The sequence below is a fragment of the Bos indicus x Bos taurus genome, chromosome 29 (assembly GCF_003369695.1).
Source record: "Bos indicus x Bos taurus breed Angus x Brahman F1 hybrid chromosome 29, Bos_hybrid_MaternalHap_v2.0, whole genome shotgun sequence".
In the NCBI taxonomy this organism is placed as follows: domain Eukaryota; kingdom Metazoa; phylum Chordata; class Mammalia; order Artiodactyla; family Bovidae; genus Bos; species Bos indicus x Bos taurus.
Window position 1 is genome coordinate 10338442 of NC_040104.1, and position 23169 is coordinate 10361610.

Here is a 23169-nt window from a genome sequence, read left to right on the forward strand (position 1 = left end):
GGCTCAGAGCAGAGGACACGGGTGCAGGGAAGGTCAGGGGACAGGGGCTTGGCCTGTGAGACCATCTGGCTTGAAGGTCGGCAACTGGCAAGAAGATGGATCTGTAGCCCTGCTAATTACTGCAGTGTGGCTGGGCCTCTTCCTTAGCCCATCCCCCCAAAACTCCATTCTTCTGGAAACTCTCAAATAGTCTCCTCAAGGCAGGTGGTCTTATCACATCCACACACCACCCTTAGGCTGAGAGGTCTAACAAGTTCACCTGTCTGAACTGACAGACAAGGGAGGTCATGTACATTCTGGTCTTCGTCAACAGTGACTCCTGACCACACTGTTATTCTTTCAAAATACATTTTATTAGTGGCATATGGAATTTAAAGTGAAGCAATTTCTTTTCAGAAAGTAAGCCCTGACAGGTTGTAAAAAAATGAGCAGATTTGTCACAGCAAAAATACTGTCTCCAGTGTAAAGAGGTTAATAGGAATACTCTCCACCAAGGAAATGACTTTCTCCACCATGCTGACTACAGTGGACACCCAGTTCAGCTGGGGGAACCCACGGCACTGGATAGTCACGGACGCTGTTAAGTCGGGGTCATCTGGACACGGACTGGCCTTTCCTGTTGTAGGAGAGGCAGAGAGGTCACAAGCCCCATGGTTCACTGTGAAGAACCGGGGGTCTGGGAGGCGGAAGCTGGCTGGCGGGGCGGAAACAAGGTGAGCAGGCTCGGGAGTGAGCTTGAGAAAGCTCTTAATCTTGGGAGGGGCTCCAGGGTGCCCATGACGACCCTTCACCTGCAGCTGAGAGCCAGGGGTCAGCAGAGGGTCCTTTTACAGCATCTGGAAACACGTCTGTATTGGTAAGTCAGAGAAGATCTCACTTTCTTAACAAAACCAGTTTTTCTGTTTCTTTTGCCTAATGTTCTTCCGACTCTGAATGAGCTCTGCAACATCCAGTGTTCCATTAACTCTGCTGCCGTGTCCCCTTCACCGCGTCCACTGGCTCCTTCCTGCCTGCTGTGCCCTGCACTGGGTCCTGCCCCAGAGCCCTCTCCTCCGAACCCCCCACACCCTTGAACCTACAGCCTCTGTTACTGCTGTAGGTCCCCCAACTCCAAAACCGTTCCCTGCATCGAGGCCCTTTCTTTACTGTTAAGATCTTGCTGTTTCTTCTTTCTAATCTCAGACAATGGGGACTATTCATAAGGGAGGCTCCGTGGAGTTGGTCATCTTCACTGGTCTTATTTTTATCTTAACATGGGCATTTCTCACACACTTTGGAACCCGCCCCCAACCAGACACTGATCAAGGCAACAAAACGAGTGACAGGCTGCAGAATTTTTCTATTTCTAGATCTAATTGATGAAGCTAAGTCTCCACGTCAGGAGACCGTGCGTCACCTCCAAGCTAGTTTCTAGAATACAGCTTCTGGGGGTTTAGGACAGGTCAATGATGCTCGTGTCGCCGAAGTCAATTCCCGAGTGCAGCTTGCCATCCTTTGCCGCTGCCCAGGGCATGGATGTGGAGGTCCACTTCACCGCCCACTCTCCTGCTTTGTTGACCATGATGATACCACCTACGCCCTTGACCTTTGACTTCATATGACCCAGTGATGCGTTGGCAGCTTCTTCTAGTGATTTTCCTGAAAAACAACGAGAGGTTGAGAACAGCACAAGTTATTGAAAGGAATCTGATGGGGAAATTATTTACAGTATGAAAAAAACAAAGCGTGTTAACAAAGATTATTGGTAAGTGATTTCTACTTGAATGTCTCAAACAACGACTCTTAACTCTCTCTACAAGTCCCCTCTGCTCCATTGGGATGAACCCAGGCTCAGAGTCTCTCTTCTGCCCCCTGGAGGCAGAAGGCGAATAGTATTCCAAATTCTCCCTTTCTAACAGATAGGGACTCAACCTGAAAGCAAAGCAAGGGTTTCCTATCCTTCTCCATCTATTTATAAGCAGCTTCCCGGTTCCACATACCCTGTTCAACGTGGAAGAGCGCGAGTCTGGCCAGATTCACCTTCAGGATGCTCTCACCGTGCCCTGTCGTTGAGACAGCTCCGATGTCATTGTCAGCGTAACCTCCAGATCCTGCTCAAGGAAGGGGACTGGTTCTAACTGAGCAGCAACAGTCAGGAAAGTCAAACACATATTACAGGTCTAAAGCTACATGAAAATTAAATCCCAAGAGTGCCAGGGTGTCATGCCAAGGTGCGCTAGTGACCACCATGCGAATACTCTGAAATCAGGGGACAGGGGGAGCCTTGGGGAGGCAGGCCTGACCTTTCCTGGAGCAGCTACACCAGGGTAGCTCCTCCTTTGCTCTCGGGCAAATCTACATAGCCCTCACAGGATGAAACACATACACACCCTCTATGCGCCCTCTCCCAAACACACACACTCCTGGGAATTAGATAATGTGCTCCAGGGTTAATGCAAAGAACACTTCGATGTGTAATATCCTTTTTTTTTTGGCTGTGCAGCATACAGAATCCTCCCTGACTAGGGATCAAACCTGTGCCCCCCACACTGGGCATGCGTAGTCTTAACCACTGGGCCACCAGGGAAGTCCCTGTAATACCGAGTGGTGCTGTGCTGCTCTTACGCCACTCCAGTCTAATAACTGCAGACTTAAACTGTCAGCTTTCTTAGTTTGCTCGTTTGAGCCCATTCCTGGGAAGACGTTTCACTTACTTAAGCCTTTGGGCATAATTAGTCTGTAGACCGTGAAGCGGGTTACAGAGAAGAAAGAGCCATCGGGGGTGCTGGGGTGACTTCAGCACCCCGTCTCCACCTCCCTCCCAAGTTGTTCCCAAACACAGCATTTAGGAATCAGGTACCTACTGTATAGGCCACCTTCTCCACGTTGTCCCTGGACAACCGTCCCCAACTCAGGCCACCCCCAGAAATTCTACAGCTGCCACAGGAAGAGGAAGAGATGAAGGAAGAAAGAAATGGGGCGGGGGACAGAGACCCGAGAATGAGGACAAGACGACAGGGGGAGGGCAGGGGCAGGGGTCACCTGTCCAGCTCACCTACACACGGCGTGTCCCCGACGCGGCCTGGCATCTTGTTGACGATGCCCCCTGTTGAGGTTGCATAAGCCAGGTTTCCTTGGCAGTCCAAGGCAACAGCACCCACAGTCCCCAAGTTTCTGCCAAAACACAGAGTGACAGGCTAGATGTGAGACACTCCCACAGGTGACTACATGGCTTAATACACTTCTATGTTAATGGCACATGGGACATGCTTTGACTCCAGCATTCCCCACTCATGGTGACAGCGAAGAAAGCCTGTTTGGTTTACATTCCACACATAGTCAGACATCACTTTCAGCATTGGAGCAGCTGACGGCTCGTCGCCTAGAAGCAAACTCGCTGTGAGCTGGACGTGCCACACAGAGCACTTCTGGACTCTTGGCCAAACCTCGCGCTTACACACCTTTCATGTACCTACCATGTTAGCCCCTTTATTACAGGCGTGCCTTGTTTTTCCAACATGTCTTCTGATCATCGTACATTCTAGTGGAAATGAGTTTTTTTAAACTTCACACATGATTTCATCTCTTGCTTTATTACCCATTAAACGAACCTATCTGAATTCTCTCTCCTAGATACTCATCATTAGATTTTTCCCCCTAATTATGTTTGGCATTTTATCAACTTTTGAAATAATGCTTTACTAAGCCTAAAAATGTCCCATTAAAAAAAATTTATTTATTTATTATTTCAGCCGTGCTGGGTCTGTGTTGCTGCATAGGCTTTCCTCCAGTTGTGGACTGGCGGGGTGTGGCGTGGGGGACGCTCTCTTTCTTGTGGTGCGAGGGCTTCTCACGGCGGTGACTTCTCTTGTTGCGGAGCATGGGCTTCAGGCGGGCTTTAGCGGCTGTGGCACATGGGTTGAACGGTTGTGGCTCCCAGGTTCTAGAGTACAAGTTCAATAGTTGTGGGGCACGGTCTAAGTTGTTCCATGGTATGTGCGACTGTCCCAGATCAGGGATCGAACTCATGTCTCCTGCACGGGCAGGTGGATTCATTACCACTGAGCCACCAGGGAAGCCCTTGCGTTGTTTTTTATAAACACTATGTGATGAGGTCATAAAAAGCACCATTATACTTGGCCAAATATTATTAGTTTTCTAAAGATTTTTCTTGATGTGGACCGTTTTTGAAGTCTTTATTGAATTTATCACAACACTGTTTCTGCTTTACGCTTTGGCTTTTTGGCTGCATTGGAAGGCGAAGTCTTAACCACTGGACCACCAGGGAAGTCCCAAATATTATATTATTCTTTCAAGAACATTACATCTATCTTTTTTATCTTTGCCTTTTCTGGTTAACAACTGTTTGCTGTTTATTCAGCCTTTCCCCTCCAATTCCAATAACTGCACATGTCTTCTGGCGTTATGATTCTTTGTGATTAGCAATTAAATCTTCCTTTAGTAAAGAACGTGAAGTTGTCAGGATTTATCTGAACTGTTCAAGTTGTGGATTTGGCGAGAATATTTCTAATTTTCATTGTTTTGATACATAATTAAATCTTCACTGAACAAAGAATCTGTAATGTTCTTTGTGAATTTTATGTGGGTCATCCTGGAAGAAGACTGCTTACTTTTAAAGCAGACCATTTCTTTGAAGATTTTTTTACTCCTTTTTTTCTTTTAGTTTTCTTTCATGAGCTCCATTTTAGTATTCTTTTTCTATCAAAATCTTGACTTGTACACGTTTTCAGTAGTCTAGGAATTAGAAACTGAAATGTAACTATACTTATAGTGTACATCAGCATATATTTTCATCAAAATTAAGGGCAAATCCAAAAAAAAAGAATAAAAGTAATTTGTAGATATAATTTCAAAATTTAGTTTTTTCTAAAATTCACAAAATTATTAAGGTCTAAACATTTATTATTGGAGAAGGCAGTGGCAACCCACGCCAGTACTCTTGCCTGGAAAATCCCATGGACGGAGGAGCCTGGAAGGCTGCAGTCCATGGGGTTGCAAAGAGTCAGACATGACTGAGCGACTTCACTTTCACTTTTCATTTTTATGCATTGGAGAAGGAAATGGCGACCTACTCCAGTGTTCTTGCCTGGAGAATCCCAGGGATGGTGGAGCCTGGTGGGCTGCCCTTTATGGGGTCACACGGAGTCGGACAAGACTGAAGTGACTTAGCAGCAGCAAACATTTATTATAATTAATGAATAGAACCATTTAAAATAAAAATTACCTAAAAGTTGAACATTCCAACATTTAAAAAAATTTAATTCAACCTTACATATTATTGTGTTTTTTTTTGGGGGGGGGGGCTACCCTGGGTCTTATTTGCTGTGTGTGGGATCTAGTTCCATGACCAGGGATCATACCTAGGCCCCCTGCATTGGGAGCACAGAATCTTAACCACTGGACCACCAAGGAAGTCCCTCAATCTTAAGTATGTTTATAAGAATAAAACCATTCATAATTCTAATATTCAGCATCCATTTAGCTGCCAGCATAAAGAGCTGGTTCCTTGGGCAGGCTCTGTCTAGACCTGCAATGCCCAATACAGCACTGCTGGCTGCGGAGCACCAGAGATGTGGGGGGTCCCCGGTAAGACATGCTGTCAGTGCAGAATGCATGGCAGCTTTGAAAGATTTAGCACGAAAGCATGTAAAATACCTCAGAAATAATTTCTTATGTTGATTACATGTTTTTTAAAAAACTCATTTATCTTTAATTGAAGGATAATTGCTTTACAATATTGGTTTGGATTACATGTTGAAATGATAATATTTGGGGTATAATGAGTTAACTTTCAGCTCAGTTCAGTTCAGTCGCTCAGTCGTGTCCGACTCTTTGCGACCCTATGAATTGCAGCACGCCAGGCCTCCCTGTCCATCACCAACTCCCAGAGTTCACTCAGACTCATGTCCATCAAGTCGGTGATGCCATCCAGCCATCTCATCCTCTGTCGTCCCCTTCTCTTCCTGCCCCCATCCCTCCCAGCATCAGAGTCTTTTCCAATGAGTCAACTCTTCGCATGAGGTGGCCAAAGTATTGGAGTTTCAGCTTTAGCATCAGTCCTTCCAAAGAACACCCAGGGCTGATCTCCTTTAGAACGGACTGGTTGGATCTCCTTGCAGTCCAAGGGACTCTCAAGAGTCTTCTCCAATACCACAGTTCAAAAGCATCAGTTCTTCGGCCTTCAGCTTTCTTCCCTGTCCAACTCTCACATCCATACATGACCACTGGAAAAACCATAGCCTTGACTAGGCGGACCTTTATTGGCAAAGTAATGTCTCTTTTGAATATGCTATCTAGGTTGGTTATAACTTTCCTTCCAAGGAGTAAGCGTCTTTTAATTTCATGGCTGCAGTCACCATCTGCAGTGATTTTGGAGCCCAAAAAAATAAAGTCTGACACTGTTTCCACTGTTTCCCCATTTATTGCCATGAAGTGATGGGACCAGATGCCATGATCTTTGTTTTCTGAATGTTGAGCTTTAAGCCAACTTTTTCACTCTCCACTTTCACTTTCATCAAGAGGCTTTTGAGTTCCTCTTCACTTTCTGCCATAAGGGTGGTGTCATCTGCATATCTGAGGTTATTGATATTTCTCCCGGCAATCTTGATTCCAGCTTGTGCTTCTTCCAGCCTAGTGTTTCTCATGATGTACTCTGCATGTAAGTTAAATAAGCAGGGTGACATTATACAGCCTTGACGTACTCCATTTCCTATTTGGAACCGGTCTGTTGTTCCATATCCAGTTCTAACTGTTGCTTCCTGACCTGCATATAGGTTTCTCAAGAGGCAGATCAGGTGGTCTGGTATTCCCATCTCTTTCAGAATTTTCCACAGTTTATTGTGATCCACACAGTCAAAGGCTTTGGCATAGTCAGTAAAGCAGAAATAGATGTTTTTCTGGAAATCTCTTGCTTTTTCAATGATATAAATATGATTAATTTCACTTTTTTTTTTGCTTTTTTAATGTGGCTATTAGAAAAGGTTAAATTACATATATGGCTCTCATTTTTTCTATTGGACAGTGCGGGTCTAGACCTATAGCCCTCAGTGCAAATCTTGCAGATATTGTACTAATTTGTGGATAACTCCAGAATTGCAAACTGAACCATGTAGAAAGGAAAAGGACACTTGGCACTACTGGGAAACACTTCGTTATACAAGAATTTGTTTCAAAAAACATTGTCTTTTTTTCTTACCTAAGTCCTTCTGCTGTTCAGTTCTTCCCCCACACTCCAACAGGGTCTATTTCTGATGTCAGCAGTGGTATAATCCACAAGCTTTTAGACTCAGGTGGCCTTTACTTCCAAGACACAGAGCAAGAGATGGAGAGAAGCATTTCCCTGGGGGCTGAATGGTATCAGTCCCAAGAGCGGATGTTGAAGGTGACGGGTAACACTGTGCCAAGGCCAGTGACAGAGGTGCCCCACGGGCCTGCAATCAACCAACTGTTTTGTGTATTTGCGCTACACTGTTGCTTGTGTGCTAAGTTGCTTAATTGTGTCCAACTCTTTCCAACTCCATGGACTGCAGCCCGCCAGGCTTCTCTGTCCATGGGGTTCTCCAGGCAAGAATACTGGAGTGGGCTGCCATTTTCCTCCTCCAGGGGATCTTCCCAGCCCAGGGATCAAAGCTGCATCTCCATGTCTCTTGCATTGTAGGTGGTAGGTGGTTTCTTTACCCACTGAGCCATTGGGGAAGCCCATTTGTGATGTGAGGGTCTTCTAAAGTGCAAGGCCCAGGGCAGGAGCCCCTCTTGCTTATATAGAAGAACAGTTCAGGCTGGCAGAGATGGTGTTGTTGCAGAATTTTTGGAAACAATGTGTCAATCTCTATTAAAATGGACATGAGCCACTGATAAAGCAGCCCCAGACACAATAGCACCTTTGGTCAAGATTATCACAGCTACCAACATATGGCCATCTTGTGAAGCAGATGCTTAACCTGGGGACATGTCGTAATCACCTGGAAAACTTTTTTTTCTAATGGACCTGCGTGGTCTCTCTACCTCAGCTCCACTAAATCAGATCCTGTAGGAAAGGAGCTCAGACATGGATATTTTGAAAAAGCTCTTAAGGTGATATTAAAGTATATCTCTGATTAAACATTACAAATCTAAAAGGGTGGGTAGAACTAATAGATTATATTCCATTATATTCCTTATTCTGGGCCACACTCAAATTGTATTTTTCAAGTTTTGCTTTAAACAGGGGGGCTTTTATTTGGCACTTCTGAATGGGTAACACGGAAAACAATAATTCAGAACACATGATTAATTCACTTTCCAGGGCTTCTCTGCCCCGTGGAAGGTGCCTGAGTTGAGGGTGGTGTAGATCACAGAGGAGCCGGGCAGTGTACAGAAGACAACAAACTGCTCGAGAAGCTTGCACGTAATTAATACATCAACACCCAGCATTCCTCTGTCAAATCATGTTGGAAAAGGAACTCTCAGCTGACTATGAATAAACTATTCATAGGAATAAAAAATGAGGTTAAATTTCAGAATCAAAAAAGCAGCTTTTTCATTATTTAGTGTGAATTATTCTATACAAAAACTGAAACTACCTTGTGATATTGGACTTTTTTAAGAAATGTGGATAATCAGACATGTGTCAAACTTCCACATCTGGATAACTCCCCAACATGTGAGCCACAAATGACACTTACTTCTGACAGTCTGGTTTCTGAGCATCTTTTTCAAGCTTTTCTTTTTCCAGGCGTTTTCTGCTTCTTTCTGTTACCAGCTGTTGTCCAGGAATTGTTGGAATCCCATTGGCTGCTGCAAATCTTGCTGCACCTTGGTCAGTCAGAAAGCAGTGAGGTGTCTGGAGCCAGAAAGAAATGGGAAAATAGTTAGTTTCTGGAAAAAGTTAAACTCTTTTTAATTGTTCCAACTGTGTGGAAATAATTGTTCTCTCTGGGTAAAAGCCTCAAGAATGCAAATTCCACTGGCATTAATTTTCTGAATGTTGAAAAAAGCCTACCTCTCTGAGTTTTTGTATTTTCAAAAACCACCAAATGATGGAATATCAGGAATTCAACTTACATATGGTCTTAAACTTTAATCCATTTTTATTTTATGTATGCTATTTATCTATTTACGATGCTGCACAGTTTCTGAGGTCTTAGTTCCCTGACCAAGGACTGACCCCAGCTCCTGGCAGTGGAAATGTAGTGTCCTAACCACTGGACCACTGGGGAATTCTCCCGTACATGCTATTTACACAGCTGGTCTCTTCAGTTTGAATGTGTTATGTTACCACGTGTTGAGAACAGGCTGAAGAAAATACAGGAAGATAACATGTAACACCTGGTCAAGTGATCATGAGTCAGAATCTTGGTTTCCTTGAGAAACTTAAATAATAACATTGCTTTTGTTCTGTCATACACTTTTAGGAGAACAGTGATCTCAAGTGTTTCCCCACAGTTAGACCCCTTTTGGTTGCTGAAGTGAAGCAGTGGCAATCCCTTAGGAAAGGGTGGTTTGGTCCCACATACCTTGTCCATAACAAGCCGTGCAAGTTTAATGGGATTTGCGATACAGCGGACTGCAGACACTGCCCCTGCAGACAGGTCTTTCCCATTCATGATACTGGCATCCATTTCAACCTCCCCGTTTTCGTTCAAGACAGATCCACAACCTAAAACCAAAGAGAAGTCGAAAAGCAAGAGTTAACAATTTAGAAATGGCTTCAGAGCTTGCTCTCCAAGCTGCCTACTTTAATTCATCCTCTACTTCTCTGTCAAAGGAACATTTCTAAAAACACAAATCTGACTCAGTACCCCATGACCTACAAAATAAAAGGTGTGAAGCCCTTCCTGATCTGGCCTCTTGACTTCCTTTTCCAGCTTCATCTCCTCTCCATGGCAACATTTTACTGCAACATTAGGTTTCCTTGAACGTATTAAAACCATCAGGTCTCATTACTCTGTTTTCTTTACCACTAGCAGCTTTTCTCCAGCGTTCTCTACCTAGATAATACCTGTAAGGGTAGTTGTTCTTAACCTCTATGTGGCTCTGTTTCGTCAGAGGGATAAGAACAAAGCTCAAGAATATTTAAAGGAGTACAAAAATATCCAGCACCTAAAAAGTGTTTGGTATCTGATAAGAAATCACCAGGTACAAAAAGAAACAGGGAATTATGACCCATAATGAGGAACAACAACAACAAAATCAGTCAATAGCAACAGACTCGGAAATGGCATAAATGATGGCATTATTAGACAAGAACATTAAAACAGCTGTTGTAACTATTCCATATGTACCAGAATGTGGAAGAAAATATGAAAAGGACCCAAAGAGAACTTCTAGAAATGAAAAAGTTTGAAATGAAAAATACACTGGATAGGATTAATACCAAATTAGACACTACAGAAAAGAAGAATGAACTTAAGACACAGCAAAAGATGGAAAAAAAAACTTAACAGAGTTTATCACTGAGCTCAGGGACAGTTTCAAGCAGTCCAGCACACGTATAATTGGAATCCCCAAAGGAGAGGTGAGACAGAGGGACAAAAAATGTTTAAGGAAATGCTGAATTTTCAAATTTGGTGAATACTATAAATTCACAGATCAGAATTTAGTCCAAGGAAGAGAAACACGAAGGGAACTACACTCAGGCACACCATGATCAAACAGCTTAGTGCCAATGAGAAGAGAAAATGTTAAAAGCGGCCAGAGAAAGACACATTAGGCATAGAAGGAAAAAGAAAAATGATAGTCTATTTCTTGCCAGAAACAATGCAAACCAGAAGACAGAGGAGCAACATCTTTAAAGCTCTGAAAGGAAAAAAAAAAAGTCAAGTTGGAATTCTACACACAGTGAAAGTATCTTTAAAAAACCCAAAACAAAGACTTTTATAGACATACAAAAGCTAACAAAAAAAAGTCATCAACAGCAGTTGTGAAACACAAGAAATGTTAAAGGAAGTCTTTCAAGCAGAAGCAAAATGACCGCAAAAGGCAATCAGGATTCCCCCAAAGCATGAAGAACACTGCAAACGGCTAACATGTGGAAAAGCAGAAACCCCTTTTCCCTTTACTTTTATAGTATCTTTAAAATATAACTGTTTAAAGTAAAAATCATAACGACGCATTGGGTAACTTATCACTTATAAAACATATGAAAGCAGTAGCACAAAGGCTAGGCAAGGAGAAACAGGCGTGTACTGCATAAAGTTCTTCTATTATGCATGAAGTTTGATATTACTTAAGGCAGACTGTAATAAGTGAGAGATGTATACTATAAACTCCAAAACAACCTTTAAAAAAGAAGTTTAGTTACTAGGCCCACAAAGGAGGTAACATGGAATTATAAACATTCAATTATTCCAAAGGAGGCAGAAAAAAGTAGAAAAAGAGGATAAGGGGAACAATGAATAGACTGGGTAAAGAGAAGACAAACAGCAAGACGACAAACTTGTGCCTAACCATATCAGTGATCACATTAAATGGAAATGGTCTAAACATCTCTATTACAAGCCTGCCAGGCTCCTCTGTCCACGGGGAATCTCCAGGCAAGAATACTGGAGTGGGTTGCCATGCCTTCCTCCAGCGGATCTTCCCAACCCAGGGATCGAACCCAGGTCTCCCACTTTGCAGGTGAATTCTTTACCATCTGAGCCACCAAGGAAGCCCCAATAAAAAGCAGAAATTGTCAAACTGTATGAAAAGATAGGACATAATTATATGCTGCCAATGAAACATCTACTTTAAATATAAAGATGCAAATAGTTTAAAAGTGAAAGAATGGACAAATTATATACCATGCCAAAATGAATCAAATGAAAATTGGAGCAACTATACTAACATCAGGCAAAGCATACTTCACAATAAGGAGCATTAAATAATAATAAGGACACCAAGCAATGATATAGGGGGTCAGTTCACTGAGAAGACAACAATCTATACACCAGCTAACAGTTTCAAAATACGCAAAGTAAACACTGATAGAACTCAAAGGAGAAAAAGACAAATCCACCATTACAATTAAAGATTTCAATACTCCTGTCTCAGTAATCAGTAGAAATAAACAGTCAAGATACAGAAGGTATGAACAACATTACTAATGAACTTGACCTTATTGTTCTATACAACAATAGCAGAGTACATTCTTTTCAAGTGCAAATGGGCATGGTAGAACACATTCTGAACCAAAAACCAAACCTTAGGAAGTTTAATAAGAATGCAAATCACATAAAGCATATCCTCTGACTGTAACAGAATTAAACTAAAAATCAGTAACAGATATTTGGAAAATCCACAAATATTTGGAAATTAAATATTATATTTCTAAATAATTCATGATATAATGAGGAAATCACAAGGAAAATTAGAACACATTTTGAGTGGAATGAAAATCAAGACAACATATAAAAACAGGTAAAAAAAAAATGAAAGCAGTGCTAGGGTAAAATTTAAAACATTAAATGCGTATATCAGCAAAGAATAGTCTCAAATTAATGATCTAAAAAGAAAAAGAAAAGTAAATTATTTCCAATGCAAGCTGAACGAACAAAGGAAATAACAAAGGTAAATCAATGAAATTCAGAACAGAAAAAGAGCAAAAGAAAAAAACAACAGAAAAATTCACAAAATCCATCCCCTCAAAAGCTAGTTCTTTGAAAAGAACAATCAACTTGATAAACTCCAGACTGACAAAGAAAAAAAAAAAAGACATAATTACAAATATCAGGAATGAAAGAAGGAACCTCTCTACAGACCATACAGATATCAAAAGCATAACACAGAAATGTTGCAAATTCAGCAACTTATATAAAATATAAACATTTCTTGAAAGACAACTGACAAAACTCTCTCAAAGAAGAAATAGATAACCTGAACAGTGCCATGCCTATTAAGGACTTTGATTTCTTAGATAAAAACTTTCCATCAAAACAAACAAAAATCAATCTACCAATCTACCAAAAGCCAATCTACAAAATATTACAAAGAAATAATGCCAACTTTATATAAATTCTTCGAGAAAAACTGTTGAGAAGGGAACACTTTTCAATTCATCATATGAAGCCAGCATCATCCTCATTTCAAAACCAGACAGATGTTATAAGAAAATCAAACTATAGACCAGTATCTCATGAACATAGATGCAAAATCTTAAGAAAACACCATTAAATCAAACCCAGCATTTTATGAATATATTACATGCCGGGGTCCTGCCCCGGCTGATCCAGGGTATTCGAAGGAGAGACGGCCTAGGCGACTATTTATATGTTAATTAGAGATATAAGAGTAATAGAATGAGGATAGCTCAGTAGGAAAATTCAGTGGAGAAAAGAGGCTGAGTAGTTTGGTTTACGTGGAAAATCAGTATAACCCGTGACACCAGGTTAGCTCTGACCACGGAGGCCGCAGGCGCCCTCTCGAATAGCAGAAGGTGCCCCACCTTAGACACCTTCTAGAGTGGGTCTTAGAAGCCCATGCAAATAAATGTCACAGAGGATATCCATGCTCCAGATGGAGACTTCAGCCAGAATGTGAAAAGAATGACATGGGGAGACCAAGCTTTGGTGAGCAAGGCCCGTAGCTATATTTTTAACAGGGGCTTATATACCCTAAGTTACACATAGAGGATAATAGGGGATGCAAAGTCAGCAGTTTTTGATCCTTATCAAAAACCAGGGTTTCTTTCCTGCAAATTTATCGTATACAAATGGTTTAGGTGATTTACATCATCTTCTGGCCAGAAGGCCTATTAACATTTTATGACTCTTGACAAAGACTTATCAATCGTAAGACTTATTTTCTCTAAGAGTAATTATTTTAAGGTTTGGCGCCATCTTCCAAAGATAAAATTGCATTCCTATAGGGCGGATGTGTAATGGGTTTACAACAAAGGAAAGAATTTATTACCTTAAGGGTCTAAAGTTACTAACATCAAGGCCACTACTTGTTTTTTCTACATACCAACTATATTAATTAATACACATTCAAGGATACAATTAAGGGGATATGAAAACTTGGCAACAAGCATTGGCTCATCAATGAAATCTTTTACTAGTTTTATTCTGACAGTTTCTAACTCTCTGAGAGGCTCTAAGCTATTTGAATATCTTAAGCTTCCCGTGCCTCTCGAGGCTGGGAGACTGTAAACAATAGTATGCATAGCTGCAGGAGTCCGGGTAAATTTGTCAGGCGAGTTAGAGAGCCATCTGAGGGGTTTGGATTTAAACACTCCGAATTGCCCAGGAACTTTATTAATTGGAGCTGGAAGTTAACTCTTTGACAGAGAGAGCGAGATGGTGGTGGGGGACAGCCCCCAATAAAGTCAGAGGTGAGAGCACAAAGCAATAAAGTAGGCAGACTCTGGTTTTTGGGGGGTAGATGCTCGAGAATATCCGGGGGGACTCCTGAGGCTCAATCCCGCCTTTGCGTATGCCGAGCCTCTTTCCTCATGACCTTTGTCACGAGTGGAATGTCTCTTGTCGGCTCCCGGCAATTACATATATGTCATTTTTCTTTAGAAGGAATGATGCTAAAGCTGAAACTTCAGTACTTTGGCCACCTCATGCGAAGAGTTGACTCACTGGAAAAGACCCTGATGGTAGGAGGGATTGGGGGCAGGAGGAGAAGGGGATGACAGAGGATGAGATGGCTGGATGGCATCACCGACTAGATGGACGTGAGTCTGAGTGAACTCCGGGAGTTGGTGATGTACAGGGAGGCCTGGCGTGCTGCAATTTTCATAGGGTCGCAAAGAGTCGGACACGACTGAGCGACTGAACTGACTGACTGACACACACATATATGTACATATATCACAACAAAGTGGTGTTAATCCCAGAGAAGAAAACTTGGTTCAAAATTCAAAAATCAATCAGTCAATCTTCACCATGTCAATAGACAAAACAAAAACCATATGATCATCTCAACAGATGCAGAAAAAGGACTGGATAAAATTCAACATCCATACATGATTAAAAAATCTCAAAAACTAAGAATAAGGTGGGACATCCCTGGTGGTCCAGTGGTTAAGAATCCACTTTGCAATGAAAGGGACACAGGTTCGATCTCTAGTCTGGGAAGATCCCACGTGCTTCAGAGCAACTAAGCCCGTGGGCCGCAACTACTGAGCCCATGGGCTGCAACTGCTGAAGCCCGTGCGCCGAGAGTGTGTGCTCCGCAACAAGAGAAGCCCCGGAGACGAGAAGCCTGCACACCGAGATGAACAGTAGCCCCTACTCGTGGCAACCAGACAGAGTCTGTAGGGAAAAGTCTGTAGAGAAAACTATAGGGAAAATAAATTAACTAAAGTTTGTGTAAAAACTGCTCAATTCCAGTGAAAGCAAAGGGTCCCTGTTTGGGTGCCAATCTGAGTCTCTAAAGAATATTCCTAACATTCAAATTTAAACTGGTGGTGTCTAATAAATAAACTACTTTTTAATAAACAAAGTGTTATGAAACAAGCTTCAAACATAAAATGAAACCTATATTGAAAGATCAATACAATGTAAACAATGCTTTAACAGACATTCAGATAAGCTTTGTCAGGAATGCAAATTATTGCCACCTAACTCAGTAACTGCCAGGGCTCAGCTTTTTGTATGCAGTTCCCACATAGTCCCTCTAGAGGATTACAGTAGAGGTTGCTGAAAAGAGCTGGGAAAGACAAACAGAAAACAGAGCTCGAGGTGCAGAGTATGCTATTAAAAGTTCCACCTTTACCCCCAGATCTTTCATTTCCTTCTTTTTAGCCAGCTCTTGTTCTCCTCAATGTGCAGAGTGGGCAACTGGGAAATGAGAAGGGAGCCACTCAGAATGCAGGCTCCAGATTCAGAGCAGAGAAACGAGATCCAGCAGCTGCAGCTCCCTGGTCCCTAGCTCACCAATGCACCCCATTGGTTTAGAGAGGGTGGGAGGCCAGAATGCCTTGCTCCAAATGAAGGTCTCCTGTGAAGAAGTGGGCACTGTCAGCCGACCGGGTCCTGACTGCTAACAGGCATAGAGCTTAATGAGTCCCCCACGGGCTGCTGCTGGCAAGGGGTGGAAGGGCATCTAGTAAACTCTGGCTCAACAAACAGCCACGGAGGCAGTTATGTCTCATTCTATGGGTTAAAGAATGCAGGGCAGAGGCTAGGGGACAGAACCATTACTCAGTATCTGATGACTGGTTAGAGTTCCTGAAATTCTTTTCTGTTGACAGATGTCAGGTGTATGGGTGGTACAATTCTAAGAAGTATTCTAATCCCAAGATTTTAGGTTTTCTATGTCAGTAGAAGACACTGACAAGTCACTCAATCTCTAGCAAATTCCTTAATCTCTAGCAAGTTCCTTAATCTGACAAATTCCTTAATCTCTAGCAAATTACTCAATCTAACAAGTTACTTAATCTCTAGCAAGTTACTTAATCTGACAAGTTACTTAATCTCTAGCAAGTTACTTAATCTCTTTGCGCCTTAGCTTCCTCATCTGAAAAATGAGCACAATAATTACACCTAACCACAGGACAGAAGTACAGATTAAGTGAGTTAATCAGGCAAGTTTCTTAGACCATGGTTTGGTACACAGCAGACACTCATAGTAGTTATGATGATTATTACTCTGAAAAAGGATTGATCTGAGTGAAAGAAGCCAAACACAAAAGAATCACTCTTGGTGAATGCATTTATGTGAAACAACAGAAGTGGGCCTCTGTGGGGTCGGGATGTGTGGAGGGGTCATCTGGGCTTGCCTGCAAGAATGTGAGGCATGGAAAGAATGGCCACTATATCGCGGATGCCGGATTGTCCTCAAAACACAGTGACTTGGTTAATGCAGTAATGGCATGTCCTGTGTATTCTCTGCAATGCCCATGGCAACTGCCAAAGGAGTCTGAGGCCACCCACCAGAGCTCCTAACTGGTGAGGGACTGGCAAACGGATTATACTGGCCTCCGTCCTCTGAGAGAGGGTTCTAACATATCCTGGTTTGTGTGGACTCCGCATCTGGCATAACTCAAACTCTCCCTTGTCCCCATGCAAACCAGGTACCACTGTTAGGAGATCAGAGAAGCTGAGTACCAAGCAGGAGTACCTTCATTACACAGACAGTGACTGAGGTCACATTTCAAAGGTTGTGGACTGTAATATGCAAAACTGGACAAAAGACGTTCTATCTCCTATATAAGCCTCACAAGCAGCAGGGCTGAGAGAAAGGAAAAATGGAACAGTAAGGCAGTACCTTAAATTACTAACAGATAAAACCACTGTGGCTGCGTCGACACAAGTACTGTTCAAGGTTTTAATACATCTGAATGATCAACCAGTAGAACTGCTGTCTCATATGCCAGACTGGGGACCCCCAAGGAAGCGCCTGATACCAAAAAGGGGCTTCGGGAAACAGCCACTGCCCTCTCACCATGGATCAATGTGCTATGGTTCTGAGGACACCAAGCCCCGTCACACCTGGGCGGGGGGATCAGCAACTGGGATTTGCAATTGAACATTCTACCCGGATGGGGGAGGAGGGACCACTCAATCTCCACTCCTGCTGTCCTGCCGCAAGCTGGGCTTGTTGAGATGCATCAAACCTGCAAGGGAAGGTGCCCTGCTGAAAAAGGAGAAGGGGAGGGCTCTGGTCTGGGGTATCCTGCCCCCAGGCCGTCTCAAGCCTGACAGCACCGCCTCCCCTGGCTAACGTGTATGGTATTTACAACCAGATCAAGTTCCTAAGGCTGCCGACCTCCCTCTACTCAAGGCCAGGTGAGCATGTTCTGTTTCCCACTGGAACAATCATTCCGCTGCCATCTCTGTGCCCTGGGCTGGAGGACACGACGGGACACGCAGGGCTTCCCTCATCAAGCCCAGAATGATGGCAAGCAAAGCCTGTCCTACCTGCACATTGAAAAGTCTCCAGTGAGACAAGCTCTCCTCCAAAACAGAATAGCCTTGGCCATTATTACTGCCTTGCAAGGAGGCAGCTCTGCCGTTACCCAAACAGAATGCTGTGTGCTCATACCTGATAATAAAATGTGTCACTTTTATTAAATCACAGGACACAGGTGAACACTCTGAGTGGTTTGGCTCCCAGCCTATAAGACTTAGGAACAATGGTTTGAATCATGAGACTCTTGGTGGAAAAAGGTATCTGGGATCTGATAAACTGTCTTAACCTGTGTTTTCTTTTGTATGTGCCTGTACTCTTGCTGTGGCATCTGCCTCCAATGCAGGCAGACAGCCGCCAAAATTAGCCACCCAAACAATTGCTCAAGGGACATTGCAGAAGAGAAAGTGTGTGGGACTGTAAGAGCCGGTCACGACGGGTGGAGTGATGGGGCAATCAGAGGCCCTTACCCCTTCCTCTTTCCTTGGAAGGCGCCCTCCATTTGCCTTCCTGCACCAGAAACTGTCCAAAGACATAGCCTTGAGACGTGGTATTGAGATCATCTGGATGGTATGCATGGCTGAACCTAGATAAGGCCTCTAAATAAACTTTTCAGATTCTGGTGGGCACGAACAGAGGGCTACTTATCCAGCAAGACAAGCCTCTAGTGTATGTTCCCATGCTTATTAGATCTGCCACCTACCAATCTGGAGTGATTTGCCTTTTCCTGCAGTCTCTCCATGGCCTCACTCCCTCCATTCAAATGACACCCTGAAGCTCCAAGGTTGCCATGTTTTGTGGGGTAAGCAGTCTATTCCCTTACCCCATAAAAAGATGTAATAAAACAGCCTCTTGGTATGTGAAATCCAGAAAGCAGATTAAAGAAGAAAGGGTGAATAATGAATTTTAAAATTCTTTAAAGCAACTTGTTCAGTCACTAAGTCTTGTCTGACTCTCTTGCGACCCCATGGACTCCCCAGAGGAGCCCAGCAGGCTCCTCTGTCCGTGGGACTTCCCAGGCAAGAGTACTGGAGAGGATTGTCATTTCCTTCTCCAGGGGATCTTCCCCACCCAGGGATGGAACCAGAGTCTTCCGCATTGGCAGGTGGATTCCTTACCCCTGAGTCACCAGGCAAGCCCCAAAGCAACTTGGTCAACAGGTAGAAAAACTAAGCCTTTTCAGCATATTAGGTAAGAGATCCAGCGACACTTTAGAAAGGTTCTGTTTATCTGGCGTGGGAAGCTGAACCCGGTGTGGCGCTGGTCACTAGCCGCGGTGCACATTTACCTGCGTTGAAGTCGGGATCGTCTTCCAGCACTGTCACGGCTCCTTCCACCGCGTCAACGGCGCTCCCTCCCTGCTTGAGGATGTTGTAACCCACGGTGGCGGCTCTGAGGATGCCCTGGCGCACCCGCTCTTTCCGGTCTTTGGAGATATTGCTGGCTCCGCCACCGTGGACCACGACGACGGGGTTCATGGCGATGGATCCTAGGGGTTAGGAAGACGAAAGCGTTCTTTCAGACGGGTCCAAGAGAACCGCATGGGGCTTATGTCTCCCGCTGGGGACAAGGTCTGGTTTCCACTGCTGGACAGGGGCAGTTTTTACAACCTCAGGCGAATTCCCGAGACCCAGGGAGTCCAGCGAGCAGAAGAGGCGGCTGGGTGTGAACTTTGCACGAAAAGCCCAGGGTGCCCTTCCTTGCCCGGCCCGGGGCACCTGCCCGCCTCGCAGCAGCAGTGCGATGCTCCGCGCCCCCTCCTTGCCCGCTGACATCCGGCCTCAGTTTCCCCGAGGAACCCCGGCTCAAGGCCCGGGCCGGGAAGGGGCGGAGATGGCACCCCTTCCAGCCACCCACACCTACCCCGACCCGGGGCCGCAGCTCCAGCCTTCCTCCCGGGCCCCACGTCGAGCCTCAGTTTCCCGGGGGCCTGTCCGCGCTCCCACCTGCGCCGCGGGGCCAGGGGGAGGCCTGGGGGCTAGAACTCGCTAGCGCCCTCCCACTATCGGCCCCGGCACCCACGAGGTGCCTTCCCGGGTCTGGGGAGGCGGCTTCCCGCAGGGCCCGTCGACTTACCGAGCACGCCGCAGGAGGCGGACGCCGGGGATTCAGGCTCGGGCGAGCCGCCCTGGCGGCCTCGGAACCTGCACAAGCGGGTTTCTCCGCAAAGCTGCTCTGGAAACTGCTCCGCCGGCAACCGCTCGGCGGGCAACGGCTCTGCGCCTGCGCACGAGGGCGGGGCAGCGAGCCCCGCTGAATTACCGCAAGGCCTCAACGCGCGGCGGGGGAGCAAGGACTCCTGCCCTCGTAGCCAGCGCGCGCTGGACTCCCGCCTCCCGGCTCCTGGGGCTGGAGCTATGCTGGCCTCCCCGCCCACGCGAGCTTCCTATTGGGATGCGGGAAACTCCTCCTCCTCGGTGTGAGGTGCCGGGAGCCGGTGAGGCATTCAACTCGTGACGAAGGTCATGAGGAAGAAGGCTCGGCATACGCAAAGGCGGGATCGAGCCTCAGGAGTCCCCCTGGATATTCTCGAGCATCTTCCCCCCCAAAACCAGAGTCTGCCTACTTTATTGCTTTGTGCTCTCACCTCTGACTTTACTGGGGGCTGTCCCCCACCACCATCTCGCTCTCTCTGTCAAAGAGTTAACTTCCAGCTCCAATTAATAAAGTTCCTGGGCAATTCGGAGTGTTTAAATCCAAACCCCTCAGATGGCTCTCTAACTCGCCTGACAACTTTACCCGGACTCCTGCAGCTATGCATACTATTGTTTACAGTCTCCCAGCCTCGAGAGGCACGGGAAGCTTAAGATATTCAAATAGCTTAGAGCCTCTCAGAGAGTTAGAAACTGTCAGAATAAAACTAGTAAAAGATTTCATTGATGAGCCAATGCTTGTTGCCAAGTTTTCACATCCCCTGAATTGTATCCTTGAATGTGTATTAATTAATATAGTTGGTATGTAGAAAAAATAAGTAGTGGCCTTGGTGTTAGTAACTTTAGACCCTTAAAGTAATAAATTCTTTCCTTTGTTGTAAACCCATTACACAGCCCTATAGGAATGCAATTTTATCTTCGGAAGATGGCGCCAAACCTTAAAATAATTACTCTTAGAGAAAATAAGTCTTACGGTTGATAAGTCTTTGTCAAGAGTCATAAAATGTGATTAGGCCTTCTGACCAGAAGATGATGTAAATCACCTAAACCATTTGTATACGATAAATTTGCAGGAAAGAAACCCTGGTTTTTGATAAGGATCAAAAACTGCTGACTTTGCATCCCCTATTATCCTCTATGTGTAACTTAGGGTGTAAAAACCCCTGTTAAAAATAAAGCTACGGGCCTTGCTCACCAACGCTTGGTCTCCCCATGTCATTCTTCCCTTTAACTTCCAGCTGAGTCTCCATCTGGAGCTCGGAACCCACCATGCTTACTAATTATGCCTGGGCTTCTAAGATCCGACCGGGGAGGCCTCAGTGTCTCCTCTCCTTCGGGAGAACGGAAGGACGCCTGCGGCCTACGTAAGTGGTGCAAACTTCTTGTCTTGAAGTTTTATTGGTCTCCCGCGTAAACCAAGCTACTCAGCTTCTTTTCTCCACTGAATTTTCCTACTGAGCTATCCTCATTCTATTACTCTTTATATCTTTGATAAATATGTAAATAGTCGCCGACTCCGTCTCCCCTTCGAATACCCTGGATCAGCCGGGGCTGGACCTCAGCAGTGAGGCCCGCTGGTGGGGTGGGTGGCGAGAAATGATGCGTCAAGGTTTTGTAATTGAAAATTAAAAAGCCCCAGTTCACGAGCTGAAGTCCTTCCTCTGCCTGGGATGTTTCGCAGACTTGCTAGTTATTTTCTTCCCTTTAATTGTCTCACCCCTTAACATTTGATAGAGATCAGAAAGATAACCTCTGTAATTGGTCTGGTTCTCTGCCTGCGGTTCACTGAAGAGTCTGAAACCCTTCCTCTGAGCCTCAGGATCCCAGCTATTAAATTCCTTCAACCGTAAGTACAATTTTTTGTGTGTGTGTTTGACACTTATACTCCTCTTTGTCCCAGAGCCTTAAAGGCTCTGACACCCCCACCCCCATCCAGATGATCGAACCATTCACCAATGTTCCCCACTACCCAGCCTCCCTAGATTACTGTTACCATGCTGCTGCTGCTGCTAAGTCACTTCAGTCGTGTCCGACTTTGTGTGACCCCAGAGACGTCAGCCCACGAGGCTCCCCCGTCCCTGGGATTCTCCAGGCAAAAACACTGGAGTGGGTTGCCATTTCCTTCTCCAATGCAGGAAAGTGAAAAGTGAGAGTGAAGTCGCTCAGTCGTGTCCAACTCTTAGGGACCCCATGGACTGCAGCCCACCAGGCTCCTTCGTCCATGGGATTTTCCAGGTAAGAGTACTGGAGTGGGTTGCCATTGCCTTCTCCATACTGTTACCATAGCCACCTTCAAATAGAAGTTTACATTTTATCCAAATAGAAATTAAGATCATGGCATCCTGACCCATCACTTTACGGAAGGGGAAAAAGTGGAAACAGTGACAGATTTTATTTTCTTGGGCTCCAAAGTCACTGCGGAAGGTGACTGCAGCCATGAAATTAAAAGATGCTTGCTCCTGGGAAGAAAAGCTATGACAAACCTACTTTGCCTACAAAGATCTGTATAGTCAAAGCTATGGTTTTCCCAATTGTGAAGTATGAATGTGAAAGTTGGGCAATAAAGAAGGCTGAGCTCTGAAAATTTGATGCTTTTGAGCTGTGGTGCTGGAAAAGACTCTTGAGAGTTCCTTGGAAAGCAAGATCAAACCAGTCAATCATAAAGGAAATAAACCCCGAATATTCATTGGAAGGACTGATGCTGAAGCTCCAATACTTTGGCCATCTGTTGCAAATGTTGCAGGAAGGCAGACCCCTTCCAGGGCCCGAAACTGGGCTCTTGTCTAACACTCGGAAATGAATTGTCCCGAGGAGACACATGTGCTGACAAAGCAAGAGATTTTACTGGGAAAGGGCACCCGGGTGGAGAGCAGTAGGGTAAGGGAACCCAGGAGAACTGCTCTGCCACGTGGCTCACAGTCTCGGGTTTTATGGTGATGGGATTAGTTTCCGGGTGGTCTTTGGCCAATCATTCTAATTCAGAGTTTTTCCTGGTGGTGCACGCATCGCTCAGCCAAGATGGATGCTAGCGAGAGGGATTCTGGGAAGTGGACGGACACGCGGTGTCTCCTTTACCTTTCCTGAACTCTTTCGGTTGGTGGTGGCTTATTAGTTCCCTATTCCTTATCAGGATCTCCTGCCATAGAACAACTCACGCAAATGGTTACTATGGTGCCTGGCCAGGGTGGGCGGTTTCAAT

The 23169-nt window shown here is 44.7% G+C and overlaps 1 protein-coding gene across 1 annotated transcript; it reads right to left on the reverse strand.

The window, feature by feature from the left end:
* Nucleotides 1–331: 331 nt before the first annotated feature.
* ASRGL1 (asparaginase like 1) lies at nt 332–20200 on the reverse strand. The gene is made up of 7 exons (XM_027531775.1): nt 19894–20200; nt 19106–19306; nt 9495–9637; nt 8664–8821; nt 3035–3153; nt 1980–2090; nt 332–1638 (listed from the first exon to the last, which is right to left on the reverse strand). Exons 2-7 carry the CDS (start codon nt 19293–19295, stop codon nt 1433–1435), a joined length of 927 nt encoding a protein of 308 aa, XP_027387576.1. The 5' UTR covers nt 19296–19306; nt 19894–20200; the 3' UTR covers nt 332–1432.
* Nucleotides 20201–23169: the final 2969 nt, after the last annotated feature.